This window comes from Emydura macquarii, unplaced genomic scaffold (assembly GCF_026122565.2).
Source record: "Emydura macquarii macquarii isolate MOO-44397 ecotype Brisbane River unplaced genomic scaffold, CSIRO-AGI_Emac_v2 contig_1229, whole genome shotgun sequence".
NCBI classification, from domain to species: Eukaryota; Metazoa; Chordata; order Testudines; family Chelidae; genus Emydura; species Emydura macquarii.
The window spans coordinates 1,495,961-1,508,100 of record NW_027131366.1 but is presented as its reverse complement, the minus strand read 5'-3'; the positions used below and the strand labels follow the sequence as shown (position 1 = coordinate 1,508,100).

The following is a 12,140-nucleotide window of genomic DNA, read 5'->3' as shown; positions in this document are numbered from 1 at the left end:
AGACTAACGACATATTGGGCTGCATTAGTAGGAACATTGCTAGCAGATCGAGGGAAGTGATTATTCCCCTCTATTCGGCATTGGTAAGGCTTCACTTGGAGTACTGTGTCCAGGTTTGGGCCCCCCACTACAGAAAGGATGTGGACAAACTGGAGAGAGTCCAGCGGAGGGCAACAAAAATGATTAGGGGGCTGGAGCACAAGACTTACGAGGAGAGGCTGAGGGAACTAGGCTTGTTTAGTCTGCAGAAGAGAAGAATAAGGGGGGGATTTGATAGCAGTCTTCAACTACCTGAAGGGGGATTCCTGGGATGATGGAGCTAGGCTCATCTCAGTGGTGACAGATGACAGAACAAGGAGCAACGGTCTCAAGTTGCAGTGGGGGAGGTCTAGGTTGGATATTAGGAAAAACTTTTTCACTAGGAGGATGGTGAAACACTGGAATGGGTTATCTAGGGAGGTGGTGGAATCTCTATCCTTAGAGGTTTTTAAGGTGCAGCTTGACTAAATCCTGGCTGGGATGATTTAGTTGGGGTTGGTCCTGCTTTGAGTAGGAAGTTGGACTAGATGACCTCCTGAGGTCCCTTCCAACCATTATCTTTTATGATTCTATTATATGAAGTCAGGAATATTGTTTTTTGAGGGAATTTGCCCCTCTGCTGGTCACTTTAGAAGTATAATGAGAAGAGAAAATAGTACAAGTGAGGCATTGTGAGCAGGAATCTCCTAGCAGCTATTGAATATTGGTTTATTGTGTTGGTGCAATGACAATTGACACCAGCAGGGGATCTGCTTCCTGCTTTTCTCTAGTGAACTGGAGAGACGTTGGCAGGCTATATGGTGCAACAAACTGAATGATATTGTCTTTGATTAAGATGTTTCCTCCACCTTTATTTAGGACTAATATTAATGGTCCATCTTTATTTTCCTGTCTTCCGTTTGTAAAACTTTCAGGTACACCTATAAAGGTTTTTTTAAATATCTCTTTTTCTCTTCCAGCAATTAATGAATTTCCTGAAGATCTATTTACAAGTAAAGAGCGGCAAGAAGGAGCCGTGCTACTTCATATTATTGGTGTAAGTTTTGTCCTATCATGGGATCCTTTTTTTTCCTCCTCTTTTATTTAGTTAGGTAGTTGCAAGAAGTTATTCAGTCCCATTGCCCTTTCTAGAAGAACTCTGTAAATCAGCAAATTTTTAATAGTGCATTCACAACCAAATTCTCAAATAGTGAAAGCTGACTGGAGCACTTTAAAAACTGTGCATGCAAGCTTAAATTTGCAGTGTTTGTGCATTCATCACAGTCAGGGGTGAAATCTTGGGCCCGTGGACGTCAATGGAAGTTTTGGCACTGATCTCAGTGGACCCAGGATTTCACCCTGTATGGGCAGGTTTGGATCCTAGTTGTCCTCTGTGTAGGAATGAATGAACCAGGGGCTCCTGTTCCCACTCCTGTCCTTTGTGTGTCTGTGAAAAAGAAACAAGAATAAGGCCCTTAAAGCCTAAAGGAATACAGATGAAATCTGGTAACATGGTCCTGGGCTTAACATTTTATTGCAGAAATACAAAAATATTTAAAGGCCTTTGAGGCCCAATCTTGCAGTCCCAGCTCTGGGAAAATAAAAGTAAATGGGAGTTTTGCATGAGTGAGGACTGCAGGATTGGTCCCCTTGTGAAGATATGCATCACATAAGCCACACAGAGCAACAGGTGGACAACATGTGCTCAGAAGGCAATTGAAGACTCTGAGATGTTTGCTAATGTGAGCCAAGGTCAGGGACCATTTCTTTTGGGACGTGATTATCTTTCGCACACTGAACATCTGGTGTTGCTTTCTCCTTCATTACCTGCCCAGGTAATTAATTGAAATATGGGTGATGACTATACTTCCTCCAAAGCACTGTCAGTTACTATCATACCTGTACTCTACCATGGCATCCAATTACATCCAATTACTGTATTTTCATTATTCCCTAATTTTTCAAACCTCGCTTCTTAAGCATACTGTTAAGTAGGAGAACATATTGATTTTTTTTATACCATAACTTCATCATCAACACAAGTTATTTTGTAGCAGAAAGAACTGAAGCCACGTATTCATGTTAGTTTATTTATACATTATTTGAATAAACAGCCTGTCTTCTCCTTTCTCTTTTTTACATACAGGATGTGACTGAGTTACATTTTCTCACTTTATTTTTTTCCCACAGGCTCTTTATATGTTCTACGCCTTGGCTATAGTATGCGATGACTTCTTTGTTCCCTCATTAGAGAAAATTTGTGTGGTAAGTGTAAGAGAAATTTAATCACCTTTTGTAAATCTGTTCTTTGTAGGTTTTAGGATTGGATGTTTTGTACCATTCGTTGATTGTCTGGAGTTCTTTAGTAAATGAGTTTGGTTGCCTGAATCCATTTCCCAGTGGACAGGGCTCCACATCATAAACCCACTACAATTTGCACTAATTGGCAGCCTTGACAGCATTTTTGGCAAAGTGGCTAATGACTGAATGGGCACAGACACATAATTCCCCCAGTCACAAGTTTGAAGGTGGTATAGAGCTTGATGTGTGGATTAGATGGGTTTATTACTATGAACCTTGTTTTAAAAGCTACTTGGAAAAAGAAGAGTTAGAAATATTTATGTCAATTTGCTGGCCCTGAGTGTTTTTCTGCCAGCAAGATTCTAATCAGTCAGAGGAAGGAGTGTGTTTGTGCTGTCTTTCTGGCCTGTTGGGAATGGGTGGGGTGGGATGGATGAGAGTTAATGTATAGAAATAACTTAGCAGGTAGGCTTTTCAAAAGCTCCCAGTGTTGGCTTAAGTCTGCTCCATCTGAAATCAATGAGAATTTTACTATTCATTTCAATAAGAGCAGAGTAAAGTCTGTGCTAAGCACTTTTGAAATCCCACCCAGAGGCTACGCAGGATGAATAATTGGAAAGGGAGAATATAGTCATCATAATCAATGAAGTCAGTTATTTTATGCACAGGGCCACTTGAACCAGATCTGTGAACTTTAATTAGAATATATAGTTCAATATGGAATCTATTAATAATAATAATTGTGTTATTATAATAAAACATTGATGTAGAACCATAATTGTTCACAGCACTTTACAAACTTAATTATCAGATACTAGTTAGATACTAGTTCTGGGTACATGTGCATAACACCCACAAACATCAGCAAGAGCTGCATATACTTATTAACAGGAAAACAGATGGAAAAATAGATTGCAGCAGAGAATACTTGCAAAGTATTCAGCAATGATTTTTTTCTTATGGTTTTCAGATGTGCCATTAGCATACTTTTTGATACATGATATATGAGATATGCCATAATGTTGCTGCTTCTGCTGTTGATTCTTCATAAAATCCACTCTTCTTGTCTAGGTACCTCCAGAATGCTAGACAGCTAACAAGAATAAAGAGTAGTTAGTACATCCGTGCTGAACTCTTTCAGCCATGTTATCAGTGAGAGCTATGTGTTGTGCTTCTATGCCATGAGTTCCTTATGAAGCCCTTCCTGCCAGTTCGGAATGTTGTAAAATGCCTAAAACATATTTAGACCTGCTTCACTTTTCACTAGGCACTTTTCCATCCTTGGAAGTGGGATAGGATATTAAAGATGAGTCCAGAGATTCAAAAAGAAAACCTTTCCCATAATATCATCCTTATGGTTCAAAGGAAAGATCCTCAGCTGGTGTGAATAGGCACAGCCCAATTGTGGAGCTAGGGTCTTTTATACCAACTGAGGCTCAGGTCAGAAGCTCTCAGGCAACTGCGTTCAGAGGCAGTATAATAAAAAACAGATCTGTCTGTGGGACATTGTCCTCTGTCTCATTCTACATGGGTCTAATTTCATGTACCTCAGTGGACTTCACATTAGAATAAACGAGATCAGAATCAGTCCTACTGTTTGCAAGACATAGTCACATAGGTTATATTTTATACTCACTTTTTTTTTTACAACTTATCTTGTAAACTCTGTACGCTGTAACTCTTGAACAATTTTTAGAGTTCCGAATGTGAAGTCATGAGCAATTCATTCCCAAGCCTGAGTGGTCTTTCTCTAATCAGCTTGTTTAGTTCAAATATTATAATGTAAGTAGATAATATTACATAACTGATGTGCCCACCAGGTTAGTGGACAAAATACTTTATATGCCCAAAGCATGTTGTCTGTATCTCATACATAGGCTTTTTCAGCCTTTGAGCTGTATCATTGTGGTAGTTGACCAAGAAAATAAAAGGATTCTATCTGTAACTATAAAAGTATGCTGTGTAAAAAGACCAGCAATGCCGAAGTAATAGGCTTTTTCTTTCAGAAATTACATTTGAGTGAAGATGTTGCTGGAGCCACTTTCATGGCCGCAGGAAGCTCAACCCCAGAGTTATTTGCATCTGTTATAGGTAAGGGATCTGCTCTATAGCATGTGTAACACTTGCCATTAAAATGTCAAGGTAGGTGAGATGATATCTTTTATTGGGCCAGCTTCTGTTGGTGGAAGGTACAAGCTTTTGAGCTACACAGAGGTCTTCTTCAGCTCTGTGGAGCTCAAAAGCTTGTACTTTCCACCAAGAAAAGCTGGTCCAATAAAAGATATTATCTCACTTATCTTGTCTCTCATGGTCTCCTAGGACCAACATAGCTACACAACACTGCAAGCAAATTAAAAGTCAGAAATAGATCCTCAGCTTAGATTTCAGTGGAACTATGAAATTGACACCAGCTGAAGATCTGCCCCTCTGTATTTTTCAGTGGTTTCCCATACAGTGGTATCTGAAAGTGCCGTCATTCTTCCCTATATTTAGAATAGGCGATAACTGAGTTAACAGGTTTCAGATTCTGATGTTCTGCTGGGTTCCATTCTGCAGCCAACACCATTAAATACTCAAAATCTGCAGCAGTGATACTGTACTACCACACTTCCACTTTAAGGTTTAAGAAGATACTGCTGGGTAGTGAAAGTTGAAATTTTAATGCCATCCACTGTACTCTGGAAGAAATTTTCCTTCAGTTAAATTTGTGCAACCTTATTGACATCAATGAGAGCAGAATTTGTCCCATTGTAAGGAGAATATAAATAACTATGTAAAGCCCACATAAGGCCATAATATCTACCTACTCCACAGCATCTAATCTACAGATACACTCTTGTAAATAGAGAATTGGGACAGCATACCAGGACCCATGATATCTGTGTGTTCAAACAGGATTCTTTTAGTTGGAAACAAAGCTTCAGAATGGTCATGGGGGCTTCCTTCTTTGGACTCTGTCTATCTTAGGTGGTGTTATCACCCCCATTACCATGGTATCTGAGTGCCTCACAACACCTTTGTGAGGCAGGCAAATACTGTTATTCCTATTTTATAGGTGAGTAACAGAGGCCTATATAGGCTAAGTGATTTGCCTATATCACAACAGGAAATCTGTGGTGAAGCAGGAAATTGAACCTGCGTCTCCAGAGTCTCAGGCAAGCCCCCACCCACTAGGCCATATATCCCATCAAGAGTGCACCCTACACTATATACAAGGTGGCTACTATGAGTTCTTTGAAGGTAGTGCCCTCCCTGCAAGATGTTAAAGGGACAGAAATCTAAATGTTAATTGTCCAGGAGGGAGTTCCTGTACTTGATGATGACATTTGAAGTCCATTATATTTTAGAGTTCTGCTGTCACTGGAGATGTTTTACATCCATTGTAATGAAATATGGCTTACTGCAAACAGCAGAGCTGTGAAATGCAGCATGTCCTTTTTCACTAGCTGGCAGTGAAATTTGTCTCCTTTCGATAAAAAATATCCATACAGAATAGCTGCTAACAATCCCCAAACTTAGGAAGGTTCAGTTGATATGTGCATTCATTATTCATCTAATTTTGGCTAAACATTCAAATGATCACTGCTTTTTGTTGTTCACTGTTCATACATGTTTTGAACAATTAGGTATTGCCTGTAATGAACTGACAGTGGTTAACTATGAATGTATTGTGCTCTCTCCAGGTGTATTTATCACTCATGGTGATGTAGGAGTTGGAACCATCGTTGGATCAGCAGTTTTCAACATCCTTTGCATTATCGGTGTCTGTGGGATATTTGCAGGACAGGTTAGTAGGTTGCCTTTGTTTTTGGCTTTCTGTTGCTTACAGTTTTTTCTTTAGCACAGAAAATGTTGATGAGAAATGTTGGAATATTAGTGGAAAATGAGCACCAAAGGGTTGTTAAAACAAGGGAAGTGATCATGTTAGAAATAATTCAGACACATTTTTACAAATAGGTAATTCTGCAAAATACCCAGCGGTAGTCTCAGCTTTCCAAAGTGGCCAATATCTGATATTCAGAGGAAGGTGATTCCTTCCCAAGTGCTGTTATGTCCTCAGTCACTTGGTCAGTATGTATGGGGAGAAAAAAAAATCCTTCCTGACCCTATGGTGACTTATTTATAGCCTAAAGCAAGGGTGGCCAAACTTACTGACCTCCCCGTTGGGCAGAATCCTCTAGCTCTGATCTCCAGTCCTCACCCCAGTCTGGTAGGCAGAGAATGGGGGAGGAGGAGGCATGGGGGCTCCACAAGCCACACTTTAATGGTTAAAGAGCTGCATGTGGCTCACGAGCCACAGTTTAGCTACCCCTGCCCTAAAGGATAAGATTTGATCACCCTTCTTTATAAGAGGCATTCCTGAATATCACCATTTTTTTATATTGTTTGTCTGATATATCTCCCCAAAAAATTAAGAGGGAATTGCTTATTTGCAGAACTGCAGCAAGTAATACTTTGCTGCTTGTTCACCTAAAACCATGACCAATTAAAATACCATTAGTAAGAAATACATTTCATTAATGGAGACGTTTATAAAGTTTTTATTAATGGTGGTAATTATAGACACATTTTAGGGCCTAATCTTGCAAACACATAGGTAATTTTAATGTAGTGTACAAATATCCCCATTGGCTTTCAAAGGACTACTCACATGAGTAAAGTTACTCCCGCAGCTAAGTATTTTAAGATCCAGCCCTTACTTTAACGTGCAAACCTTTGAAATCACGGCTGTTTGTTGGCTAAAACTGTGTTTCTTTTCAGGTGGTTCGTCTCACCTGGTGGTCTGTGTTCAGGGACTCTGTGTACTACACATTTTCTGTGATCCTTCTTATTATTGTGAGTGTTCTTCTCCACATTTAATATGTTTCAGGGTTTAATTACAAAAAGCCAGATTGTGAAGCCTTGGTGTGCATTGGTAAGTGGTTATTCATCTAAGAAGTCCCACTAACATCAATTACTGACAGGAATAAGGGCACCCCAGGGTGAGTAAGGACTTAAATACAAGAATTCATACAGCCCTTTGGAATAAGGCTGGCATGTTCAAATATACTGATAGTCAAAGTCAGCCCACGAAACTCTGCAAAACAGGCCATTGTTATACCTCACAGAAACTACAGGTTCCAGCTTGCAGCATTCCATCCTGATCCAAGCGTCTTCTCATGGTGTATGTTGGGATCTAGAAACTGCATGCCATATTAAAGAGGAAGAGTGGCTGTTATCTGCTCCTTCTAGTGCACGTTAGGTTTGTCCCAGACTCCTGGTAAACTGCCAGTGCAGACAATGTTTAGTAGGCAAAATTTCAGCATAGCTGAAACTACCATTATTCTTTTCCCAAAGCAGTGTAGTAATTCTTGCATTTATATATTTAAGTATTTGGTAATTTATTTTACTCACAGTAAAAATAGAACAGCAACGGTCCATTCAACCACAGGGATGACATAAAACCGAGTTAAATTGGGATTACCAGCTGTTCTGATGGCACAGCAGTGTGGCTGCATAGCTGGAGAAGCTAATTCTGGAGCAAATTTGGAGGGAGTTTATGCCTTTGGTCTTGGGAAATAGGAGACCCCCCTGTTTTATGATCCTTACCTGTCTTCCAGCCACATGGTTGCTCACTCTCAAACACATGCAGTGTTTGTGTGTGTGTGTGTGTGTGTGTCTCTCTCTCTCTCTCTCACACACACACAAACAACATTTAGCGGAGTGACTTCAATAGCAGCCTTTTAGAAAGACCCAGATCTTGGCTGTACGGATGTTGCTGCAGTGTTGACAGCAAGTACAGTTGGAGGTTTGAGATGGGAAGAGCGGGAAGGAGAAAGCTCCAGTAGCATCAGATTGGAAATGACAATGTAGCAAATAAATAAATACGCCTCTGTGAAGAGTCTTCGCCTGCTGTACAGTGGTGCTGGCTATTTTTTAGCTGGACTGGAGAAATGGTCAATTAATTTATTTGTTTCCTTTTCTTTCAGTTCATATATGATGAGAAAATAGTATGGTAAGTTGTGTTAACGATTTCTCAAAGTAGTGTATTCTCCACATCACTGATCAGTACCTACAATCACAGTTTAGCCAAATTCAGTGCTTACATCCTGTGCGAAGGCAGTGAGGCAATGGGGTGTGAATGAGCCCTGGATTTGTCCCATGGGAGATACCACTTCTTGTCTTTAATTAAATTTTTTTGTATGATAAATAATGAAAACTAAAGGAAAAAATAATAACCAGAAAACATGAACAACCACCTCCCGCTGCTCCTGCTTGTGTAGACAAGGTGAAACATGGGGCACAGGAAGTACTTTAATCCCTTTACACACCTGCACCAAGGACAGCCAAAATCCTGTTGCAGCTGTAAAGAAGCTGTAAAGAAGTGTTAGCACTTCCAAGGCTGTAGCCACGGCCCTCTCCTCCTTCACTATCCTCCCCTCCCCAGCTGGGAAGCCAAGCCTGGATCTTGGGGAAAGCAAGCCACATATCCTGAAAGAAGGCATAAGAGCCACTGCAGAGGGCATGATTAGTTCTGCTGCCAGAATGCCTCCGATCACTGCTCCTGCGTGGTGCAACTCTGCACCTCAGTAGCTATAGTGCAGTTAAAACATGTTTCAGTGACATAGACATAATATGTGTGTTGTTCAAAACCCAAAGGAGTTTTGCTTCTTCTGGGCCCCTGAAACTCCCTGTAATGTTACCACTGGGAATTCAGTGCACACAAAGGCAGAGAATGCTTTCCATACTGGTTACCCAGGGCATATTCCTACTGAAAATACCATAAGATTACAGCAGCTTGCATGACCCTATTAATTCCTTTCCTTTTCTCTCTTTGAGGTGGGAAAGCCTTATACTCATCGTTATGTATTCCTTCTACATACTTATCATGAAGTAAGTGCTTCTTCCCTCTCTGTGCTCTGTAATTGTGATTCAGCTATTGTTCCTCTGGCATGGCATCATGCTCTGATCTCCAGCTAAGGAGAACTCAGACAGTCTCATTTCCCTGTCTGTCTTACCTCTCCCGCTTTTGTGCTGGATCAGTTTGCTCCTGGAATTGTACAGCAGACAGCAGCAAATCTTTGGATGTTTATTTTTTGTTGTATAATAGGCCACAGCAGGTCGAAGAGATGGCTGAGGGGAAAGGTTAATAAAAACGGATTTTCTAGATCCATGGCCGTAAAGTAGCAGGGAGGTTATATGTAAAACAGAGCATGGATGTATTTTTAGGGCTTCTTTCTAGAGCACTCTTCTTCCTGTCCCAGTGCTATCACCATCCCTCAGGTGACTGTGGGTCTTTGCAAATCTGGAACTTTCCTATTTTAGGGCCCTGTCCAAACATCCCTGTTAGTTTTACAAACACCAGCGGTTTGTTCTGGTTTTTGTAACCTCTGTGGACTGACCATGTGAAGGAGCCACGAGGCAGCCAGCTGACTGTGTGTTCACCACAAGAACCTCCCCTGCCAGACCTGTCATTATTGACACTCTTATCCTTCACCCTCACACACCCCCCAGAGTCCATGAGTCATCTCTCCCACTTAGCTGAAGTGACGGAGAAGTGGGTACTCCCTTTTTGTCTCTCACCCTCCCATTTACTCCTCTCTTGTGCCCACCAAAACCATCCTCTGTGTGACCTCAACTTCCCCTTCAGCACTAGGGCCTTCCTGAGCTCATCAGCAGCACTACTAGGTCACCCAGAAGGGTCAATATAGTGTGGATCCTTTCTCATGGTGGGGCCTAGCCAGCTGTCCCCATAGTGCTCCAGGTCCCTGTCCATCCACAGGGTGAGAGAACCCTCCTGAGAATCACACCTTGAGTTCTTGCCTGCTGGTACACAGCACTAGTGAAAAGGCCATTGCACAGCGAGTCTATCTTAGGTCTATTTACACTGCAGTCAAGTGCTATGATTGGAGCACATGTAGACATACCCAAGGTAGCTTTGATCTAGCTAGATCAAGATCAAAGCTAGCTCAAGAACAATAGCAGTGAAGTCGTAGTGGCACAGGCTGGTCCAGCCCGCGTGGGGTCCTCAATAGTCATCTCTACTGTTGTTACTCTAGCTGGATTAAAGCTAGCTCAGGTATGTCTACACATGCTACAGTCACACTTCCCAACTGCAGTGTATCCAGACTCCTAACCCACAAATCCAACCCCCCAAGACATTGCATCTGCGTTGGAGCTGATCGCTGGCAGTGCAGAGCCTGATTATTGCTTTATTTTCCTCATTGCTTGGCAACTTTCATTGCAACAGAAATCCTTACCTCACAGTTCTGTCAAAAGGGTGATAAAATGTATTATAATGTGAAATAAATATTTTTAAATCACTTCCTCAATGGTGGCATTTAAATCAGAAAGCTGCTCATAAGAGTTTAGAGACAAGGAGGTGATCCTTTAAGGAAGGAAAAGAGCAGCAGCTCAAGACCAATGTACGCGTCACAAAAATAGTTGCTGTGTAAAGGTTCTGTTACAGCCTGCAGAACATGAAGAGGTCAATGCAAAGCCCGTATTAACATGAAGGGGTATATTCAGTGTGACATCTGTGTCTGACATATAGATTTCTGTGGCATTCATTTAAATGTAATTGCTTGTATATTTACAGTAAATTTTAGAAACCCTACAAACTTCATTTCCCATGAGATGGAACAATCTAAGCCTTAGGGGACATAAGAGCCCCTTGCATATACTGAAACTTCTTCTCGGTATATGGAGAATGTGCTTCAGGATCCCGTGATGTGGATTGAGCATGTCCAAAGCTTGTCCTGCGGGTCACATGCTATTTTGCATGCTGTTACAGCCATGCTCTTTGATATAGAGATGAAGACTGCAGAGACTTCACCTCCACCATGCAATGCTTCACCTCCAGCTAAATGTCCTTCATGCAATGTATTTCTGAATTAAAACTGTTTTCTGGAGTGTGCAAGCTAGGTGCAGTCCTTGTTCTTCTGTCAGGTTGCCAAAATGGCCTTCAGGTGGGCAAAGCTTAGTCATCCCCATAGTACTGAGTTTGATATTCTGTTTTTTCTTAAATTAATACTAGTTGTCACAAAATAATCCTTGTGCACTGGGTCATACTGCATCAGCCTGGCACTTTAGAGAAGTATTCTACCAATCCAGCATTTTCAGAGCTTACACTTTGCATTTTCAGGTACAACGTGAAGATGCATAAGTTCTTCACGATCAAAAGCATGAATGTTGGGAATGGCAACACAGTCAGCAATGAGCTGGAAGATGGTAATGAATGTTATGACATAAGCTCTGATGACCCATCCATGCCATTGCTATGGAAAGGTAAGGCTGAGCAGACAGGAGTTGGACAAAAATACAATGTATTTTTAATGGTATTATTATCAAACAGTGATAATATTCAACCTTAAGCAAGAAGAATGATATTTTCTTTGGGCTAACTTGACAAATTTAGTGCAGCCAAACCTTTGAGAATCATCCTTCCTTCTAGAGGTGATGGAAACATGCCACTTTGTACACCTGCAGCACTGCTGTCTTTTATTCTCTGGTTCAGCAATAAGCAAATGAGTTACAAAATCATAAGTGAAATATTTTCTTTGTTGTGAATGCAGAAGGTAATTTTCACTTTAAGATGTGTAAGAATTAAGTTATAGACAGTAGGTTAAACCTTCGTTGGGGAGGGATGGCCCGGGTGGCAGTAGTTGGGGCAAAAGGAACCATCATAATATGAGGTTGAGTTTGAATACTAGGAAGTAGATGTCTCTTCCTAAACAGATGTCTAAGGGTTGTATGTAAAGTGAGAAAAAAGGGGGTTTTGGCAGCCACACAGGGAAGGATGGTGTCCTGTTGCCAGTACAGCATGAGAGAGTCTGTATGTC

General features: G+C 41.1%; 1 protein-coding gene across 1 annotated transcript in view; it reads left to right on the top strand.

The window, feature by feature from the left end:
• Positions 1-12,140, top strand: part of SLC24A4 (solute carrier family 24 member 4) — a 132,528-nt gene that overhangs the window by 89,656 nt on the left and 30,732 nt on the right. Inside the window, exons 3-10 of the mRNA XM_067547101.1 lie at positions 999-1,075; positions 2,209-2,283; positions 4,326-4,410; positions 6,003-6,106; positions 7,081-7,155; positions 8,289-8,314; positions 9,139-9,192; positions 11,444-11,586. Coding sequence (XP_067403202.1) covers positions 999-1,075; positions 2,209-2,283; positions 4,326-4,410; positions 6,003-6,106; positions 7,081-7,155; positions 8,289-8,314; positions 9,139-9,192; positions 11,444-11,586 — 639 coding nt within the window. The remainder of the gene's footprint in view (positions 1-998; positions 1,076-2,208; positions 2,284-4,325; positions 4,411-6,002; positions 6,107-7,080; positions 7,156-8,288; positions 8,315-9,138; positions 9,193-11,443; positions 11,587-12,140) is intronic.